The sequence below is a fragment of the Brassica napus genome, chromosome C1 (assembly GCF_020379485.1).
Source record: "Brassica napus cultivar Da-Ae chromosome C1, Da-Ae, whole genome shotgun sequence".
Taxonomy (NCBI): Eukaryota; Viridiplantae; Streptophyta; class Magnoliopsida; order Brassicales; family Brassicaceae; genus Brassica; species Brassica napus.
The window spans coordinates 14,637,006-14,659,389 of NC_063444.1; the positions used below are offsets into that span (position 1 = coordinate 14,637,006).

Here is a 22,384-nt window from a genome sequence, read left to right on the forward strand (position 1 = left end):
GAAAGGAAGGAGGTCCTGAATATCTGATACAGTAGCCAAAGAGCTTGGCATGTCCGTGGTCCCAAGGATGTTTTGAAAATAAGAAGCTGAATGTTCCTTAAGTTCATCCACAGAAGCAATAAATCGGTCATCCTGGTCTTTCAAAAAATGTATATGGTTCCTTGTGGCGTGTTGAGAGACCATACGATGAAAAAAAGGTGTGTTACGATCTCCAACATCCGCCCATCTCACTCTCGAGCGTTGCCTATAAAATTTGTGTTCAGCATTTAGGAGGGTATTTAGATGAGCACGCTGAACATGTTCCTCCCTCGCTGTAATCTGATCTGGAGCAGTAAGAAGAGACCTTTGAAGATTATCAACAATGGCAGATTGCTCCTTTATCCGACGGGAAATTCCACTGTAGTGTCGTGTATTTATGCCTCTTAGTACCACCTTTAGTAACTTTAGAGACCGCACCAGTTTAAATTGATTTGTCCCCACAATCTGATCAAACTGTCATCCTTCATTAACCAACTCAAAGTATTGAGGCTGGTCAATAACATGGTGGAAGAATTTAAACGGCTTACGCACTCGTCGAGTGTGAGAAGGGAGCCGAAATAGACAAGGGGTATGATCAGATTGACTCGGTTCCAAGAATTCCGCAAAAGAATCAGGAAACGTTGAAGTCCATTGGTGGTTAATGAAAGCATGGTCAATCTTAGTGGAGATGGGGTTCTCATCCTGGTTATTTTTCCATGTATAAGTAAGTCCCTTCGCTTGTGCTTCGAAAAGCTCTGTCTTCTGAAGAGAGAGATTAATATCCTCAATACCAGCAGTATCCACCCTTGCCGATAGATGGTTTGAATGATGCTCAGTTCTCAAAATTTGGTTGAAGTCACCAAGAACAACCCAATGGCAGCGAGAGACCAGGGTTGTAGCTTGTAGATCCTCTAATCCAGTCCATAAAGAAGTCCTATCCTCCAGCAAATTGAAGCCATAAACGAAAGAGACCGTAAAATTCAGATTTTTAGAGGGAATGTGGACACCTCAAGTAACTGATTGAGCTGTTGCCTGATAAATAAAAACTGTTACCCGAGGATCCCAAACAATGAAAATTCTTCCCAAAACATGCTCCGCATAATTTCCAAAAAACCTCCAACCACGAGGAATAGCATGAAGTATCCGATCTTTATTATTTTCCAAAATATGAGTTTCCAAAAAAGCTCCGAACATAGGTTTGTAGATATTAATCCAGTCCTTAGTCATCGTGTGGCGTATGCTGCTGTTAAGCCCTCTTATGTTCCACGCAAAAAACATTAATAATATGGGTTTTAGTGTTTAGTGACCTTGCGGCCACTCCTCCTATTACGGGACTAGGAGGTAGGGATTTTCAACCTGCTCTGCCTCATCATCTGCAGTAGGTTGCTTCATGTCAGGATCTAAGCTGGTGCCAGCAGGTGGAATGGACGGTTCTGTAACTTGAGTGGAAACTGGCTCAACATTGTTCCCCTCATCAGCCGAGCAAGCAACTGGCTGAACAGACCCTTCTGAACCATGTAACGTACCAGCATTGTCAATTTGAAAATCTTGAACAGGAGAGCCAGAATCCACAGGAGTATCAACGCTTACAACTTCTTCTTCGGACGAATTCAGTGGAACATCTGAACCTGCCATCAGCACTCCCGGACTTCCTACTGTCCCAGTAGATTCGTGAACAATTATAGCAGCAACAAACTCAGGTGATGGAGGAACCTCCTCAACAATCTCACCATGTTCTATATCGTCGACAAGGTTTGGGGTAAGACTTTCAGAGCTAACATTATCAGCCCCACTATCTCCAGAGGAAGAGACAGGCTCTGCTAGCACAGCAGTAGGAGAGACAGACGGAGAGGCCTCATCAACCTGAGGTACAGAGTTTTGACGATCCTCTCCTGATTCAGATCGCTCTGGATGTGTTCCAATATCCGATTTCGAAGCAGCAGGCAGCTTTGGAGACCCAGTAGGAACACCCACCTTACAATCTTCATTCTTATGGTCATACTTCCCACAATTTAGGCACTTAATCGGGAGCCATGGATATGTCACATCAATAATCAGCTCATGCCCATTAGAGAAACCAGAGACAATGGTATCTGGGAGCCTTTTAGTAAGATCAACCTTAACGAACACCTTAGCCACCTGAAAATTCTGTTTCCTTCGAGTTTCTGGTGCGAGAGCAATTGGCCTTCCCACAGCAGTTGCAAGTCTGCTTAGACTCTCGTCATTGAACAAAAGATAAGGGACATTGAGCATCTCAACCTGAACCACAACACTAGTGAGAGGAGTCTCTTCTGGAGTGAAGTCAGGAGACCAAGGAGAGACAAACATTGGAACACCCGCAATATTCCAGCAAGAACGAGCAAGCAACGCTTCTCGAGTTCTGGCATTTATGACCTTCAGCAAGAATGCCCCCTTACCCAAGCTGTGAACATAAATATGAGGTCCTGACTTCGCCCAAATAGCATTCAAAACACCAATGATTCTACCCATCTGAGGGACATCACTGTGAAATTTAGCGTAGATAAAGTCTTTGAATTCCTTCTTCGCAGCTTGAATATTATCTTCAGGGATGAGAACAAATGGTACACCAGAACTATGCTCTGAGGGAATCCCCAATTTTAAAAGGACTTATATTAAAAAACGGAGGGAGTAACAAATTGGACGCATTACCTAGGACATTTTTAACTACTATATAATTTGGATGTCAACCCCTGATAAAAATAGTTATTAAAAGAAAATCTTCGGACCAACAAATAAATAAACATTTTGTCAAGTTTATTCCATTTTCGAATTTATTAAAGTTTTATGTTAAATGTATTTGATATTTTGTGACTCATGGTTAATCTTTATAATTAGGTAGATGATATTTTAACATTTAATGTAGTAAATGAAAAGGCGTATAACTTTAATAATTTTTCATCTCAATGTTTTTAATCATAATATCTAGTAGTATTAGACTGAAATCGAGAGATTTTTACTAATTATTAGCATTGCATCACCAAATGAAGAAACACTACCAGAAATTATAACAGTTTTATAAATAGATTGAAATCTAGAGAAGTTGACGTTGGAGTTGGATCAATGTTTTCTTGTTTGGATAAACATGCACTACAAGAAAACAGCGGTATTCTGACGGACATTCCGATGGAAAATGAAATGTTCGGAATATCCCGAGGAATTTCCGAGGATATTCCGAGGAAACACAAAATTTGGTTTCCTCGGAATATACCGACGGAATTCCGAGGAAATATCAATCCGTCGGAATATTCTTATGGAATACCGAGGAAAAATGTATTCCTCGGAAAAAACCGATGAATTCCGAGTATATATTATAGCCGTTAGAGAGCCGTTGGAGAGCCGTTGGGGGATTTTAAAAATTCCGAGGAAATTCCGACGAACTAGCCGTTGGCGTCGGAATTCCGTTGGAATTTCCTCGGTCTGTCGGCAGGATTTCAACTATAAATACAAGCACCCCTCTTCCTCTTCATTCACTCCATATCTTCATCCTCCCTCTTACTCTCTTTACACAAGAATTTGATTCATAAAAAACATGTCTTCTTCAAATTATTTTCGTTCTTGGATAGATCGACCTCATTTGGATCCGAACACGAGATTGCTTACAGAAGAATACCAACGAGGTATAACCGAATTCATGGGGTAAGTTCACCGACAACCGGAAGCAAAAACAGGTATGTTAAGATGTTCTTGCTCTAATTGTAAAAATAGAAAGGTTATTAAAGAGTGGGATGTTTGGACTCATTTATATTTGAGAGGGTTTACACGAAGTTACAAAATTTGGTATCATCATGGGGAAACTGATTATGAACATGGTAGTACTAGCGAACCTCAGCCAGCGGTTAGATTAGAAGAACCAATTAGAACGGATGTAGATTATGGTGTAGGTACTGAGCAGATGGTAAATGATCATTTTAGAGGGGAAGATTTACCCAATGCAGAAGCTAGGTGATTTTATGATATGTTGGATGCTGGAAAGCAACCATTGTACGAAGGTTGCAGAGATGGTCATTCAGCTTTATCATCTGCTACAAGATTGATGGGCATTAAAACATATTATAATTTGGCTGAAGACTGTGTGGATGCGATTGCTGATTTTGTAAAAGGTATTCTACCCGAGGATAATGTAGCTCCTGGTTCATACTACGAGGTTCAGAAACTCGTAGCTGGTCTTGGTTTATCGTATCAGGTAATAGATGTATGCAGCGAGAACTGCATGATTTATTGGAGGGCGGATGAACAGCGGGTTAAATGCAAATTTTGTGGGAAGCCTCGTTATAAAGATACGAGTGGAAGAGTTCCAGTGCCATATAAAAGGATGTGGTATTTGCCTTTGACGGAAAGGTTGCAGAGGTTGTATCTGTCTGAACGTACAGCGCAACCAATGAGATGGCATGCGGAGCACTCAACAGATGGTGAGATCAGACATCCTTCAGATGCAAAAACGTGGAAGCATTTCCAATCAAATTATCCCGACTTTGCGTATGAGAGAAGAAATGTCTACCTTGGATTATGTACTAATGGTTTCAGCCCGTTTGGCAAGAGTGGAAGAAATTATTCTCTATGGCCAGTCATTCTTACACCATACAACCTACCCCCAAACTTGTGCTTGCGACGAGAGTTTTTGTTTCTCTCGATTATCGTTCCCGGACCAGAGCATCCTAATAGATCACTTGATGTGTTTCTTCAGCCACTAATATATGAGTTGCAACAACTATGGGCTCAAGGTGCTGAAACATATGATGTTTCGTGTAAAGAAAACTTTCAAATGCGGGCAGTACTAATGTGGACAATAAGTGATTTTCCAGCATATGGTATATTATCTGGATGGACAACGCATGGAAGGTTATCATGTCCATATTGTCAAGATAACACTGATGCTTTCCAACTAAAACACGAAAGGAAAACGTGTTGGTTTGACTGTCACAGGAGATTCCTACCACCTGATCATCCATATCGTAGGAGTAGAAATTTGTTTACGAAGAACAAGAGGGTGTTTGACAGTCCACCTCCGGAAATTTGTGGGAAAGATTTGAAGACACAACTAAGAAATTTTGGTGCAGAAAGGACACCAGACGTCGGTGGACATGAGCGTTTTCCGGTAGATGCTGTTGGAGACCTACATAACTGGCACAAAAAAGTATTTTCTGGGATCTGCCATACTGGGAGGATCATCTGCTAAGGCATAATTTAGATGTCATGCATATTGAGAAGAACTTTTTTGACAATCTCATGAACACGATCCTTAATGTTCAAGGTAAAACAAAGGATAATTTGAAGTCAAGACTAGATTTAGTCGATATATGTGCTCGTTCAGAACTTCATGTTGATGAGAATGGTAGGGCTCCTTTTCCCATATACCGACTTGATGCAGAGGGAAAAGATGCGTTCTTTGATTGGATTTCAAACGATGTGGAATTTCCAGACGGTTACGCATCTAATTTGCGTAACTGTATCGACAAAAAGGAAGAAAAGTTTACTGGCTAGAAAAGCCACGATTGCCATGTAATGATGCAGCGCCTCCTTCCGTTTGCCTTCAAGGAACTATTACCACGAAATGTTCATGAAGCAATTTCAGGGATAAGTGGTTTCTTCCGCAATTTATGCACAAGATCAGTGACTCTTGAAGGTATTGAAAATTTGAAGACTAACATAGCCGTGATTCAGTGCAACCTTGAGAAGATATTTCCTCCCTCATTTTTTGATGTTATGGAGCATCTTGTTATTCATCTGACAAGAGAATTGGAACTTGGTGGTCCTATGCAGTATAGATGGATGTATATGTATGAGCGGTATATGTTCCATTTGAAGAAGATGGTGAAAATTTAAGTAGGGTAGAAGGTTCTATAGTCGCACAGATGATCAATGAAGAAACTTCAAACTTTGCCGAGTACTACTTTTCAGCAGAAGTTCAGACCAAAAACAGAAGACCTGCTCGGCATGATGATAGAGGCGAACGGGCAACATATCATGTTACGGTTCCAGACATTTTCACAGACGTTGGACGACTTAGCGGAAAACCAAAGGACCGTCGACTTACTGAGCAGAAGCCCAGTAATTTGCAAACATATTTGCTCACCAACTGCGAAGATGTTCTTCAATATGAGAGGTAATTAAATTAGCTTACAAATTTTTATTTTAATAAGTTGAAATTTAAATCTTAATTAATTACATTATTGTCATCATATGTACAGGATTTTCATGGCAGAAAATCGGTTCAAATATAGATACGCCACAGAGGACGAACTAGAAGAAATGAAGCAGAGAGAATTTGCTGGATGGATGTTTACTTATGTGAGTGCTTTAAACAAATTAAAATATCATTTATCACATATTTATACTAATTCACATTTATTGATATAACATATATATGTGCTATTAATAGGTGTCTGCTGGTTTGGCCAGAGGTGAAACATTTGACGATTGGATACGCGAGATGGTCGTTAAACCAAACTTTGTTGTGAAGTCATATCCGAGATTTTGTACTCGAGGATATGCATTCACAACTCATAAGAGGAGACGTTCGAGTACGACTTATGATGCTGGCGTTTGTTCTGCATCAGTAGATGATGTATACTACGGACACATACATGAGATTTTAGAAATCAAGTATTTGGGCATGGTTGGATTGCGCTGTACTGTTTTCTATTGTGATTGGCACGACAACACTCTAGATCGAGGTGTGAGAACAGATGCATTTGGTGTTACATCAGTAAATTCGAGGCGAAAGCTGCAATATTATGATCCTTTCATTATTACTTCTCAGGCCGATCAGGTAATTAAATGTTAATTATCCGGAATGATTAATCATCATGTGTATTAATTTATAATTTTACTAATAATTTTTAAATGTTACGGGTTTGTTATATCAAGTACCCCCGTATAAGGAACAGAGATGATCCATGGGTTACTGTTACAAGACTCAACCCGAGAGGCCGAGTTCAGGGAAGTTCTGAGCTGGAAGATCCACTACAACCAAGCACATCCGGCAACTTAAGTGAAGCAGAAGATTTAGCTGGAGTTGGCCTTGTAGTCGATTTAACCGACTTCGGAGAGGAAGCCGTCGTTCACGTAGAGGATGAACTAGTGATTGGAGAGTTTCACCAAGATCCAGATTCAGATTCATCTGGTGATGATGACTCGGAAACAGACTAGCATCGACTTTTTGTTTTTTTTAATAGAAATACCGAGGAAATTCCAAGGGAATATAGGTTTTCCTCGAAATTTCCTCGGAATAGACCTTGTCGATTTAGGGATTTGATTATAGAGTTTTTTTCCTCGGAATTGCCTCGGAATATTCCGACGGAATTCCGCGGAAGATAAGGGTTTCCTCGGAATTTCCTCGGTAATTTCCGAGGAAATTCCGAGGAACTAGGAGTTTTTAACCGAAAACAACATTTTGCGGATTGAATAACACGTATATAACCTTCATTAAGTGTCTTAACCAGATTATGAAGTCAAACTTTGGTGTTTTACCCAATAACAAACACTTTTACGATTGCATGAACGAAAACCACACAACATAAGAGAAACACTTATACATTTTAATAAACGGTAAAGGGAATACTTACAATTATTTTTGAAATTTGTTATTTCATGGTTTATGATCATCTATACAAAGAATCCTCAATGGTATGCATTACAATTGTATAAGAAATGAAATACGGCAAAAAAAAATCGATGTTTTGAAACCCCAAACCCTGTTTCCTCGGAATTTCCTCGGTAATTTCCGAGGAAATTCCGAGGAACTAGGGGTTTTTAACCGAAAACAACGTTTTGCGGATTGAATAACACGTATATAACCTTCATTAAGTGTCTTAACCAGATTATGAAGTCAAACTTTGGTGTTTTACCCAATAACAAACACTTTTACGATTGCATGAATGAAAACCACACAACATAAGAGAAACACTTATACACTTTAATAAACGATAAAGGGAATACTTACAATTATTTTTGAAATTTTGTTATTTCATGGTTTATGATCATCTATACAAAGAATCATCAATGGTATGCATTACAATTGTATAAGAAATGAAATACAGCAAAAAAAAATCGATGTTTTGAAACCCCAAACCCTGTTTCCTCGGAATTTCCTCAGTAATTTCCGAGGAAATTCCGAGGAACTAGGTGTTTTAACCGAAAACAACGTTTTGCAGATTGAATAACACGTATATAACCTTCATTAAGTGTCTTAACCAGATTATGAAGTCAAACTTTGGTGTTTTACAATAACAAACACTTTTACGATTGCATGAACGAAACCCACACAACATAAGAGAAACACTTATACACTTTAATAAACGGTAAAGGGAATACTTACAATTATTTATGAAATTTTGTTATTTCATGGTTTATGATCATCTATACAAAGAATCATCAATGGTATGCATTACAATTGTATAAGAAATGAAATACGGCAAAAAAAATCGATGTTTTGAAACCCCAAACCCTGTTTCCTCTGAATTTCCTCAGAAATTTCCGAGGAAATTCCGAGGAACTAGGGGTTTTTTAACCGAAAACAACGTTTTGCGGATTGAATAACACGTATATAACCTTCATTAAGTGTCTTAACCAGATTATGAAGTCAAACTTTGGTGTTTTACCCAATAACAAACACTTTTACGATTGCATGAATGAAAACCACACAACATAAGAGAAACACTTATACACTTTAATAAACGGTAAAGGGAATACTTACAATTATTTTTGAAATTTTGTTATTTCATGGTTTATGATCATCTATACAAAGAATCCTCAATGATATGCATTACAATTGTATAAGAAATGAAATACGGCAAAAAAAATCGATGTTTTGAAACCCCAAACCCTGTTTCCTCTGAATTTCCTCAGAAATTTCCGAGGAAATTCCGAGGAACTAGGGGTTTTTTAACCGAAAAAAACATTTTGCGGATTGAATAACACGTATATAACCTTCATTAAGTGTCTTAACCAGATTATGAAGTCAAACTTTGGTGTTATACCCAATAACAAACACTTTTACGATTGCATGAATGAAAACCACACAACATAAGAGAAACACTTATACACTTTAATAAACGGTAAAGGGAATACTTACAATTATTTTTGAAATTTTGTTATTTCATGGTTTATGATCATCTATACAAAGAATCCTCAATGATATGCATTACAATTGTATAAGAAATGAAATACGGCAAAAAAAATCGATGTTTTGAAACCCCAAACCCTGTTTCCTCGGAATTTCCTCGGAAATTCCTCGGTAATTTCCGAGGAAATTCCGAGGAACTAGGTGTTTTAACCGAAAACAACGTTTTGCGGATTGAATAACACGTATATAACCTTCATTAAGTGTCTTAACCAGATTATGAAGTCAAACTATGGTGTTTTACCCAATAACAAACACTTTTACGATTGCATGAACGAAAACCACACATCATAAGAGAAACACTTATACACTTTAATAAACGGTAAAGGGAATACTTACAATTATTTTTGAAATTTTGTTATTTCATAGTTTATGATCATCTATACGAAGAATCCTCAATGGTATGCATTACAATTGTATAAGAAATAAAATACAGCAAAAAAAATCGATGTTTTGAAACCCCAAACCCTGTTTCCTCTGAATTTCCTCGGAAATTTCCGAGGAAATTCCGAGGAACTAGGGGTTTTTTAACCGAAAAAAACATTTTGCGGATTGAATAACACGTATATAACCTTCATTAAGTGTCTTAACCAGATTATGAAGTCAAACTTTGGTGTTTTACCCAATAACAAACACTTTTACGATTGCATGAACGAAAACCACACAACATAAGAGAAACACTTATACACTTTAATAAACGGTAAAGGGAATACTTACAATTATTTTTGAAATTTTGTTATTTCATGTTTTATGATCATCTATACAAAGAATCCTCAATGGTATGCATTACAATTATATAAGAAATGAAATACGGCAAAAAAAATCGATGTTTTGAAACTCCAAACCCTGTTTCCTCGGAATATTTTCATTTAACCGGGTAAACCAAGCCGCCAAATATTTCGCGAAAATTGAATTAATGATTTCCGAGGAAATTCCGACTGAAATATTTAATTATTCCGAGGAAATTCCGACGGACATTTTCCGTCGGACGCCTCATTTTATTAGGTCGAACCAGATCTTCTTCCCCATTTCTCTCTTCCTCTCCGCCAAGCTCTCTCTTCTCTCTCGCGATTTCCGGCGTTTCCTCCCTTCTCTCTCGCGATTTCCGGCGAATCCGCCCTAATCCTCCTCAATTTCAGTCACTGCATCATGTATGAACCCTATCCCACTCTCTTAGGTTAGATTTGTTAGGTTTTTAAGTAGATTTGATGATTTTGGAATGATATTTTTAGATTTTTGTTAGGGTGAATGGTAGGATTGTGTAAAATCGAGTTTGATTATGGTATTCACTTGATTTGGAATTTTTTTATAGTTTTTATTAATTTTGTGGTTATAAAAATCTAATTGATAATTATGTATATATAATATGAAAACGTTTTTTGTATATAAAATCTATTTTTTGCATTATAAAATCATTTATATATTTATTAAACATTTTTAATATCTATAAAACTTTTTTGTGATTAAAAACTATTAATTGGGATTTAAAAAATATATATATATAATATAAATTTCTATATTTATTAAACATTTTTAATATTATTAAAACTATTTTTTGTAATTATTAAACTATTTTTTATTTATTAAAACTATTTTTTGTAATTATTATACTATTTTTTATTTATTAAAACTAGTTTTTGTAATTATTAAACTATTTATATTTGTGATTAAAAACTATTTTTTAAATATGTTTTTTATTTATTAAAATTATTAGAACTAATTTTTAAATATATTTTTTTTAATTTACAGGTCTAATGATGATCAGACCTGGCCTCGACAGCGTCGTGGTCGTGGTGGTAGGGGGAGCCAGTCTCGGGATTCCAGCCAGATTCAGGATTCCGCTTCGCCCCACAGCTCCTACCATACATCTCCCTCTCCATTTCCCTCTCCATTTCCCGCTCATGCTCCTCCCACTCCCGCTGCTGCACCCGCTCCTGCTCCTCCTGGTCCTCCGGGAGTGATGAGTGTTGCGGAGTTGGTTCGACAGCCCGGTCGTGACCATCTTCCCTATCTCACTCCGTATCCACATTGACGGGGTCAAACATGGTAATTAAACGTATTTTTTTTCATTAAAATTTGATTCATAATTAATAATTTGTTCTTTTTATTAGGTTCAACCGATCCGGGAACGGGATCAGCGCATGGATCAACCATATGATGTACTCGGCCTTCGACAAGGGACATCCGACTTTCACTGACTTCCCTACCGACAAGCAGCATTTGTGGTTTCGTCAGTTTGCGGTAAGTATTCTAATTTTTTACTTATATTTTTAATCTTTAATATAAATTTTCTACTAATTGTGTTTTTTTTCAGCAAGAATTCAACTGAAATTCCGATGATACGCTCTTTATCTATCACCACTTCGTCCATAATTTATTGAACTATATTTTTATTTATTTAACTATTTTTTTTTATTAAAAGGTCCCAAAGTCGATTAACGACACGGTCTGGAAGGAGTTGTGTGTGCATTGGGGTACGGAAGAGACGAAAGAAACTTCTTCCACCAACTCCACCAACCGCAGGAGCGAGCGTAAAGGGAAGGGCGTCTTCAAGCATAACTTGGGTGCTCAATCTATTGCCACTCTGGGGGATCGCATGGTAAGTTTAGCCGCTTTTTCTTCAATTATTTAAGTTTTGAAATTTTATTTTTTGTGCATTTATTCTAATTTCTAATGTTTGTTTAATTTATGTTTTTTTCAAGGCGGAAGAAAATGATGGAGAGCCGGTTGATGATCTCGCCCTAATGAAGAGGACGTATACCAACAAGAAGACCGGCCAGATTGATGATGGTCTTGTGAGGGAAGTGGTCACCCTGGTCCAAACTCAGGTGCAAGACGAAGTGTCTCAGCTTCAAACCGAGGATGACGATTCTACGGCTTCGACCAACTTGTCCCGGGTTCGAATCAACGAAATCATTCAATCGGTAAGTTCTTTTTTTTTAAGTTCAATTAATTTATTTCTTGATTTTTATTTTATCATCTTTTTATATTATTTAAATTTGGCTATTTTCTATTTCAGTCGGTTCCAAAGAAGAAGTGACGTTTGGTCGGTTTGGGTCGTCCCTCCCGGTCGGTTCCTCCTTTTTCTGCACCACCGCACTTTGTTGATCCAGAAGTACTTACGGCTCAGTTGAAGGACAAGGATGATCGCATATCTTTGTTGGAGACCCAGATGGCGGCTCAACAGGCAGGCTATGAGGCACAGAAGAGGCTGAACCAGCAAATGATGGAGATGATGCAGAGGATATACCCGAACGAGGTGTTCCCGAACGTGCAAGACCCGTAGTTTTTTTTTTTTTCAAAAACTCGGAATGTTTTATTTTTATTTGTACAACTTTGAATATTATCTAATATGTTTTCAATTTTAATTTTAATTTTATATTTTCAAATTTAAATTTCAAAAATTTTATTTTTTTAAAAAAATAATTTTTTTGAAATTCCGAGGAAATGAACCCTCGGAAATTTCCGACGAACATTTCCTCGGAATAAGTCGTCGAAATATACCGAGGGACTCCTTCCTCAAAATTTTCCGAGGGCTCCGTTCCTCGGAAATTCCCGATGAAAATTCCGAGGAACATTTCGTCGGAACTTCCGAGGATTGGACCATCGGAAAGTCCATCGAAATATCCCGAGGAAGTTCTCCCTCGGTATATTCTGAGGACCTTTCCGACGAACTGGTGGTCCTCGGAGTTTCCTCGGAATTCCGTCGGAAATTTCCGAGGGATTTCCGAGGAAAAATGAATTTCCGAAGAGTTATTTCCGAGGACTTGTTTCGTCGGTATGTCGTCGGAATAACGTTATTCCGACGACATACCGACGATTTTTTCCCTCGGTATGCCGCTGTTTTCTTGTAGTGGTGAGAGTAGAACATTCTCCAACGGGAAAGTAATCATCACTCCGACGTCCACCCACTAGGCCACTACCTCTCTTGTTGGTATAACCAGGATAATGACTCAGCTCGAACTTGGACTCCGCCTTAACCAGCTTCAAACCTTCTGCTTTAGCTAGCCTCTTTATCTCCCAATCGCTAAACGGATACGTTGTCTTGTGTTGTGTGTGATATGAATCTCCCCGTTTTCTTCTAACTGGACTAGCACTCGATGACCCCTGATCCAAAACACCATTGTTTTACGTTGATCAAAATCACTTACATCCAAACTATATAATAAGAAAAATGAAGATAATATATTTATTTACTCGATGGCGTTAGAGGAAAATTCACGTCCGAAGAAACGAGACCCTGCGTGAGGGAAGTTTAACACAATGCGGTCATAGCGTCGCAGGCTTCAACTGTTATCAAAGCTCATTGTGTGGACGTCAACCTCATGCTGGACATCGCACCCGAATCTCGTCAACATGCTTACATTGACCATCGCATCCATATATTTTTTGCTCAATTCATCTACATGTAAAACTTTTATGATTAACGTTGATCTAATATTAATAACGTTAGTGAGATGATATATGTTCCTATTTAAAGTTTTGATAAGTACCTTCTGAATCGAGTGAGGTCGCTGTGATGTTTGTTGCCGAGCCAAAAGCTGAAGCTAGACATAGTGAGAAAGAGAAGTCTCCTTCTCCGACGAGAAGGATTTTGTGTTTGCTACTGTAGTGTCTAATTATCCTTATTTCTGAATCCTCCATTACTTTCATCTGAAGACTAAAATTTCAGAAACCATGCATATATATACACACATACTCAATAGAGTCACAATACAAAGATTGCTTCAGTGTCATTTAATTTTCGGTTCGTTGTTTCTATTCTAAATGTTGCCTCTTAGACTTCTGGTGCGGGTTTGTATTTCCAAAGTTAACCTTTCATAAACCCTTTCTTCGTATTAACATTACCGTTTCACATTTATTTCTTCTTGTAATTAGGATGCTAAATATGATTTGAATTATTCAACTCAAAATGTATAAAACAAATCATCGCCAATCTACAAAACATGACGCTTGATCAAGATGTTAGTACCGGTTTAATATGATTTTATCCGTGACAGTGAACCAAACCTAGTATCCTTACGTTCATATCTATACGGTTTATACCGATTTGAGAAGAGTTTTATATTTCATGATTTTTGCTATATATAACACTAGTGGTTTTCCCGGGCTACGCCCGGGTTTTCTTATATAAATTTTAGTTTAAATTAATCTATTGTATTACTTTTTAAATATATATAATACATATTTATCGTTTTTAACAAATATAATTATAAGATAAAGTTTAAAGTATTAGAGTGCAAACACTAATAACAATGAAAATAGATATTTTATGACTTAAAATTCATACGTTGTTGATTTATATATCTAAAATAATTAAACACTGAATTTTTTTTTTTTAAGTTTTACTAATGCTTTAGATGTAATTTTCAAGTAATTTTATTTTCCTATTAAACAAAGAAAGGAAAGAAATATTTTCTCAATTCCAAAAAATTGTGATATTTTTATTGTTTAGAATTATTTATTTCAATAAAACTAAATATTTTTATTGGTTCGAGAAATATTTGTGTATATAGATTGTAATTTTTCTTGTTGTCACTATTTTGTTGTGAAGAGAAAAAAATTATTTAATAGATACTAAAAGTTAAATGTTTGAAATAAAGGTATGATATTTTAATTTTTTTATTTTAATACAAAGAATAATAATTTATTTGAAAAAAGAAAATTTATTTTTAAAAATGTAATAATGTTTTTTTTTCTTTTTGAGCTTTTCTATATTTCGTTTTACCATATTGTAGAAGATAAATATCTTCATGATTTTAGCTCCAAAATTTTATTTCCAACTTATTAGTGATTTTTATGGCAAGATGTGTTATATTAAAAAAAAATAGTGATCTGTAGATTTAGGAAAAAAATATTATATGTATTGTAACAAACTTGATGGTCAACAACCATTATATGTATTTTTATTTAAAATAATTAGTATTTTTTAATAATGGTCAACAATGGTCACTGGCTACCATTTGATAAGAAAGAAATTCATGAGTCTACGATCTTATACAATCCAATGATCCATGGACCTTTTTCAATCCAATATTTTCACAGCAAGGTTTCCTGTCCCATTTATTTTGGCTTCTTAGTGACATTAATCATAAATCATATATATAGGTATGCTGCTAGTAGAAAACATAGCGAGAGAGCTTTGAATCAGGTAGTGTGTGCATTATCTATAGATCATATTTTTTAACAGGTCACTTGCATGCAAAAAGATATATAAATCAAAATGTAACGCAAAGCGGTAAACACTTATAACTGAAGAAGTAAATAATGGTTGTCGAGGCACTTAATAATGGCATCGATTGCTGGAGAATTTCGTCAACTGCTTTTTCCTTCTTTGATGGTATTCTAACAATCATGCTTTCTATCTCTAACACCCACAATATATGTTGCGTCAAGATTGGAATCACCCACATCAGAAGTTGTCCAAACTCTATTGCTCCTTGACGTACTCATGGAGGAGATCATATTTTTATTCTCTTCTTCAGCTGTTACTACATCAGCAAGAGCTTCCCAATCATCCCCACACCGTTATCATCATCATATGAATTTCCCGTTTAAGTTCCCACGTCAGAAGTTGTCCAAACTTTACTGCTACTCATGATGCACCTCCATTTGAGCTATTAGAAGTTTGCTCCACAAAGCTCTCATGATGAAATTTCCCATCATTGTCATCTTCTTTTCTACAGACTTTTAAATTCTTAATTGGGTATCCCTCTCTTCTGGCTTTTCACTGCAATTAACACTCCTCTCCTTGTTCGGCACGGTACGATAATAAAGATATCAAACCCAAAATCAATATATACGAAAACCATTTTAAAAGCAACAGCCTAAGTAGACAAACACACAATCAAAATCATTATAAATCCTGAACAATCTGAAGAGCATGAAAGAATGAAGATAAACTGAAATATATTTCAGCTGATAGGAAAATAACCATAAAAGGCATATTGGAGTTTCAGCCACTAAAGCCAACATATAACATTCGCTTTACCTATTCTTTAAGGGAATGGAAAGCAAAAATCAGCAGACATGCAAAGATAAGCAATGCATAATTACCTTTAGACTCAAGAATCTGGCCTGGACTCTCTTTTTATGTTTAGCTTCCACTTGCATTTTCATAGCACCACCCTCACTCCATTAGGAGCTATGATATCCCCTGGCTACACAACAGTTATTGTACTTAATAGACAAGCAAGTGAATGTAGCAAAAGAGTCAAAACAGAAAATGATTCATTTATCTCATAAAGAAGGCACTGAAGACCCCATGTTTTCCTGCAAGAATGATTCTTTCTCAAAATCATCACACACTTTTGTAATATTCAATACATAAACTGCATTCACCAGCTTCATTTGACAAACTCTTATCCAATAAAAGCTAAAGTCAAACTCAGACTCAGCAATGACTAAAAGAACCAAAAAGCTTCTTTTATTTTGTTACATTTTTTTTTTGTAACACAAGAACATGGCATCATAGAACCCTAGTTTTCTATTCCAAACTAAGCTCAATTTAAGGAGACAAATAAAAACTATAGCCAGAAGCATAGAAAACGAACCACAGTCTTTTCATTCAGTAAATCTCGTTCCTCAAACGTCGTGTCAAGCATAATCTTCCCAAGTTCACTTCCATAATTGGTACTAAACTAACTGTACAGCAGCTTAGATCGGATTCTCAATGCTCTGAGACAGCAGATGTGGATTGACAATCTGCAAACAAAATCCATATCAACGAAAAACTCAGCATTTATTTAAATTAAGATAAAGAAACTAAGGAACTGAAGATAATAAGCTTTAAGTAGAGAACAACATCGATGTGGATGTTGACGTCATCGTTTGTAATAGAAGTCTGGTTACCAATTGGAATACACAAAGTCATGAGCACACAAGGGTTGTAAGTTATTTATCACTCTCAGTCGTGGAATCTGAAATAAACATAAAGTCATAATGATAAGGTAAAGCTAACATAAAGCATTGATCATCAAAAACTTTCAGATTTCAGACAAGAACCTCCTACGACAACTCTAAAACATGCAATCAAGGTGATAAAGAAGCTAGAATGTTTCTAAATCTCATGGTGTTTGAACAGCAGCAAGACAAACCTCTGCCGTATTTGAGCAGCAGCAAGAGGAATGCATAAACTCACCATAGTTGGGATTGATGCTTGACAGAGATTGTTCTTTCAGATTTTGGAGCGGTGAAGCTGGTCATCGCAGTCAAAAACATATTTATAGGCGGAACTTCAATCGGTCACCTTCGATGATTAGATGTGAAAGAGTGGGAGGAGAGATGGAAACGACGTCAATGCTTGTATATTGGAAAATCGAAGCCGTTACATAGACGTTAATCGGATTTGGTGAGATCCGAAGGGGTACAGTGACTCTGATCCCCAAAGGCGACTTGAAAGAAACCCTAAAAAAAATGTGGGCCAGCCTGAGTAAAAAATCAAACGCCCACTGAATAACACAATTACAAACCAGAAGCCCATTGCAATACAGCGAGAGAATAGTTTCAAAAGACCATGCCACGTGTCCAAAAAAAACCCCTACGTGATTGATGAGGTGGATGCCTAAAAAGGCAGCTAGTTTAACTTTATTATTAAAGACTAGGGGTATTCCTCGTATGTTTTGTTGTCTAATAAGCTGTTAAGGATTTGTTGATCCATTTGGTATTGGTTAGTGATAGTAATATATTTGTCTGTTTTGTAATTGTCCAGGCAAAAGATGAATATCGTAAATTGTTTCCCATATTTGAATGAAGTAAGAATTAAATATAATTTGGATAATATAATATATAGGTGACAATTGCACCAAATTAAATATAATTTGGATAATAAAATGAGTTTGTATCTTTACATATATCAAGTGAAGGCTTTATATACTGAATCAAAGACACCTCTAATCGACACATACTTCTTAGAGATATATTTCTCAACCAACACATATTCAAGCTGTGTTCTTTCGTGATCTAATTTGATTTTATTTAAATATAACTTTAACAATACCACTCATAGGCGTTTGTGTGGAAGTGAGTGTTGTGGATTTGCCGGAGCTTGGGCTGCAAGCTATTCTTGTAAAAGGATGAGTGATTAGAGGAGAATGGATGGGAACATGAATAGTAGAGTTTATATGTATATGATAAAAAATTTAAATAGAATTTTGGTGTCAACCTTTTACCTATCATTAAGGTTGAATTTGTTGGAGCTTGGGTTGAAAGTTATTGTTGTATAAGGACGTGGGATTAGAGGAGATTGCATGAGAACAGCAAGAGTAGGGTTAATAAGTATAATATATTAAAAGGGAGGGGGGTTTTTTTTTAAATAAAAAGGAGCATCAAACAAAGCATAGAGGTACAAAGTGAAGATCAACATAAATCTAGAATTCTGTAGCTTCGGTCCGTTTTCATAAGGAAACAATGTCATTTTTCGGGAGTTTAACTTGCGATTTGGTACTTTTCAATACACGATTATGGATATATTTTATTGCATTGGTGATTTTATATTTGCGGTATGTAAATTTGAGTTTCTGATTTGGAAACGGTGTGGTTTAATAAATATAGAAATTTGTAATGGTGAGAAAGGAAAATATCTAAATGGTGTGAAAGAAAAAGAAAAAGAAAAATATTAAAAAGAAAAATATCGAAATGAGGAGAAAAGTGACATGATATTGGAGATTAGCACCCAATAATCCTTTTTATTAGATTACATTCTCTACATACCGGACAACTTATTTTTGTACGAAGCCACTGATCAATGCAAGGAAAATGGAAATTATGTCCGCAAGTAAGAGAGCAAATATTGTTTCCATCGTTGTAATTTCCGTAGCATACAATGCATATATCGTTTTCCTCTTCCGTAGTTGGAGGCATATTAGTACCCTCTAGATCGGTGATGATCATATCAACGTCTAGTCTTGATGTTGCGTTTTGGTTATAGTCTTTGATACTTAGAGTAACTTTGATTAGCTAAGATATTGATGTCGTCTCTTACTTCATTCATCACGTTTTGGGTGGTTTTTTCAATAAGGTATGTTGAATTGGGGTGGTGAAAGTCATGGTATGTTAACATGTATTCCATGCTTTTGTTGTTGTGAGTGTTGTGAATGTCATGGTATGTTAACATGTATTCCATGCTTTCAATTGGATAATAGGGGAACCGTGCGGGAAGGTTTCCCATCACACGGCTCACCAACTTGATCTTCTACTTCGTTGGGACTAAATGTTTTTTACTCTCTCTCTCTCTCTCTCTCTCTCTCTCTCTCTCTCTCTCTCTCTCTCTCTCTCTCTCTCTCTCTCTCTCTCTCTCTCTCTCTCTCTCTCTCTCTCTCTCTCTCTCTCTCTCTCTCTCTCTCTCTCTCCCCCCCCCCTCTCCCTCTCCCTCTCCCTCTCCCTCTCCCCCTCTCTCTCTATGATTATGCCATTTGTGGCAGAAAGTTACACAGAGAAATGAATTCAGGATTTGATATTTTGTCCAAACAACATGCGATTTTTGTCTATCTCTCTCTTTATTTCTAATTTTGATCCGTATGAGACAACGGTAAACGAACAGGACCACAATAAAATACAAAAAATGCAACTTAAATCTGAATTTTTTATTTTTTCTTATATTTTTTTCTCTTTTGTTTCATCTACTTCCATTTTCACTTGTCTCACTCAGTCTATACATCACTTTATATATTTTCAAGTTTGGCTAATTAAAATGTAAAAATAATTCTTGTTTTTAAATCGTGAGGTTATTTTAATTTATTTTTATTTAATAATGATAAAGATATATATTAAAAAATATTTTTATAAACTGATTGTTTACTTCTATAATAAATATATTAAGTTTATGCCTTCAGTCAAAAGAAAAAATATATTAAGTTTTGTTTGGAATAAAATAATTGATTTTGAAAAATATAATAAACTCATTTGATTGATTTTCATAACTTAATTAATGTAATACTTATATTAGGTAAAACTAAATAAAATTATAACTGTTTTAGTATTTTATAATTGAAATAAATACAGTATTTCGTACGTTGGTGTGAGGAAATATATATTTTATTTTTCATGGGTCTTTTAGCATATGTGCCCAGAATGTAACTGGTTTTCGTTAGTTGGTTGTATAGGTGTGATTTGAGTAGTATTTTAAATGTGGGCACAGTATTCAGCCGACAGTTTTAAGCACACGAACTTGTTTGATCTGTTGCAATTGGTGTTGTAAGAATGTGTTTAGAAAATTTCCTTCACAGAAACTACATGTCAAAACATAGAGGTGGCTCCTATAAAGAATGCGAACAACCGTTTGTGGAGATCAATTTGGTATTGCAAAATAACAAAAGATTTCAATATATCTTTATATATTATAGAAAATTATGAGAATAAACTACACTACAAGATAGATTGTCATGCTTAGATTTATCTGCTTTGCTCAGCCCCGGAAGAAGAAGAGCATCAGAAGCATACGACGTAAAGTTTTCTGGTTTAAACGCGGTTAATACTTTGAGATTATCAGCAACGAAAATTCCATCCTAGAGAGCAACATACTTCCTATTAAAAGGTGTGACAGGAATTATGGTTAATTCCGGTTTAGATATTTCATTTATGCATTTTGGTTTAGCTTTGGTTTAGTAAACACTTATATGTACATCTTTTCCCATTTACGGGAATCAATCAATCAAACATTAAAACAATCTTCTTAAACCCTAACTCTCTCTCTATCATCATGTTCATCATCATTCACCATTGAATCTCTGTTCTTCGGGATGATCCTTCTTCCTTCGTGGTCGTACTCTAGGCTTTGGTTCTCCGATCTCCGGGTTCTTGGTGAACCTCTGGATTGGGTTTATCTATCATTATTGGTTTTCCTGTCTCAATGGTATCAGAGCAGTCTTTCCTCGGCAAACCTATTTCCATGGCTAGACGCAAGATTCCTCTGAAGTATTCATGTGAGGAGATTTATGACAGGATGTCAAGTGGATTATGCATCTTTTGTGAAGATCTTGATACACCTGGTCACCATGATTTGAAGCACAAAGGGGTGGAGATTATCATGATCGAAAGTGACGACCAACCCATCGTGACTAAAAGCGAACCCATCGTTGAAGAAAGCTTGGTCGAATCTGACGAGTATGTATCCGAAACCATGATGAAGCCTGATGCGTTCTCTGAATCGTTGGAGGATTTCACTTCAGATTTACAGGTTGTTGATGCTGCAGCTCCAAAAGAAGCTCAGAACAAAAGTGTTGCAGAAGAAAACATGAGCTTCGCTCTTGGGAATAAGATCGAACACATGGTGGGCAAGCAATCTCAAGAGGCTGATCGTGTATGGGAACCAGGTGGGTTTATAATCAAGCCAGCAACACAATCTCACGGCATAGAGAGTTTCTGCAGCACAATCCAACAAAAAGAAGTTACCCACAGCACAGAAACGATTTGAGTTGATCTTCCTATTCAAGAACATGAAAAATCTGAGCTTATAGATTCAGTTCTGGAGGCTGGCTGTGTCCATTTAAAAGATTTGCTCACAGAGTTTCAGAAAGCAAATAGGCACCAGAAACATGAAGGATGGGTAAAGGCTGTTGATTTGTTTCATTCAGTGGATACAAGTTGCTGGAATCAGTTCTTGAAGCAACAAAAATGTCCCAAATCGTGGAACTTCAAGTACAAACATGGGGAGTATATGGTTAGGAGTTTTCTACATGATCTGAGTATAGAGACTGTCAAGAACAAGAAGTTGCAGGTGGTGCAGCAGCGACCATATGAGATCAGAACCAGCAGAGATAAGAACGATGTCAAGATATTCTCAAGGCCTTTTGGAGATATGGATACTTGGTTTCAAGAGATCGTGACTACTGCTCTTGAGATTGGAGTTTCTCTGGAATGTTTAGGCCAGTACCTCAGTCATGATGAAGTGTTGAGGTTAACTACAAAGAATCATGGGAGTTATATACAGAAAATCACAACGATGTCGATATCCATCCCATTGGCGAAGGAAACTCAAGATTAGAGTATGCAATCGGTGTTAAAGATTCAGGTATGCACTGATTTTATCCTAGCAGCGTTGATTGAGTTTGACAGCTATGGCTGGGAGTGTGAGGACCAGACAATCATTCTCGTTGATCAAGATCCAAGAGTTTGGGAACCTGGTGGAGTAGTTACTGAACATGATCAGTGGAAAGATCTAGAGAAATGTTACATATGCGGTAGATTGACGAGCTTAGTGCAACGGCAATGTAGTATGTGTTGGCA

General features: G+C 36.5%; 1 protein-coding gene and 1 long non-coding RNA gene across 2 annotated transcripts; both read right to left on the reverse strand.

The window, feature by feature from the left end:
* Window positions 1-495: 495 nt before the first annotated feature.
* On the reverse strand, window positions 496-13,533 carry LOC106428267. The gene is made up of 4 exons (XM_048743701.1): window positions 13,525-13,533; window positions 13,084-13,267; window positions 1,349-2,618; window positions 496-952 (listed from the first exon to the last, which is right to left on the reverse strand). Exons 1-4 carry the CDS (start codon window positions 13,531-13,533, stop codon window positions 496-498), a joined length of 1,920 nt encoding a protein of 639 aa, XP_048599658.1.
* Window positions 13,534-15,240: 1,707 nt separating this feature from the next.
* LOC106428284 lies at window positions 15,241-19,406 on the reverse strand. Its single transcript, XR_007317900.1, has 4 exons — window positions 17,301-19,406; window positions 16,965-17,079; window positions 16,714-16,864; window positions 15,241-16,320 (listed from the first exon to the last, which is right to left on the reverse strand). It is a non-coding gene; the product is annotated as an uncharacterized LOC106428284 (long non-coding RNA).
* Between the last annotated feature and the right edge of the window lie 2,978 nt (window positions 19,407-22,384).

What these genes read in the sequence shown, in the direction of transcription:
- LOC106428267 (XM_048743701.1), bottom strand. An exon ending in TGGTTATACCAACAAGAGAG is followed by an intron (nt 2,619 to 13,083) that starts GTAGTGGCCTAG and finishes GGATTCCCTCAG; the next exon opens with AGCATAGTTCTGGTGTACCA. An exon ending in AATCCCTACCTCCTAGTCCC is followed by an intron (nt 953 to 1,348) that starts GTAATAGGAGGA and finishes GCTGGAGGATAG; the next exon opens with GACTTCTTTATGGACTGGAT.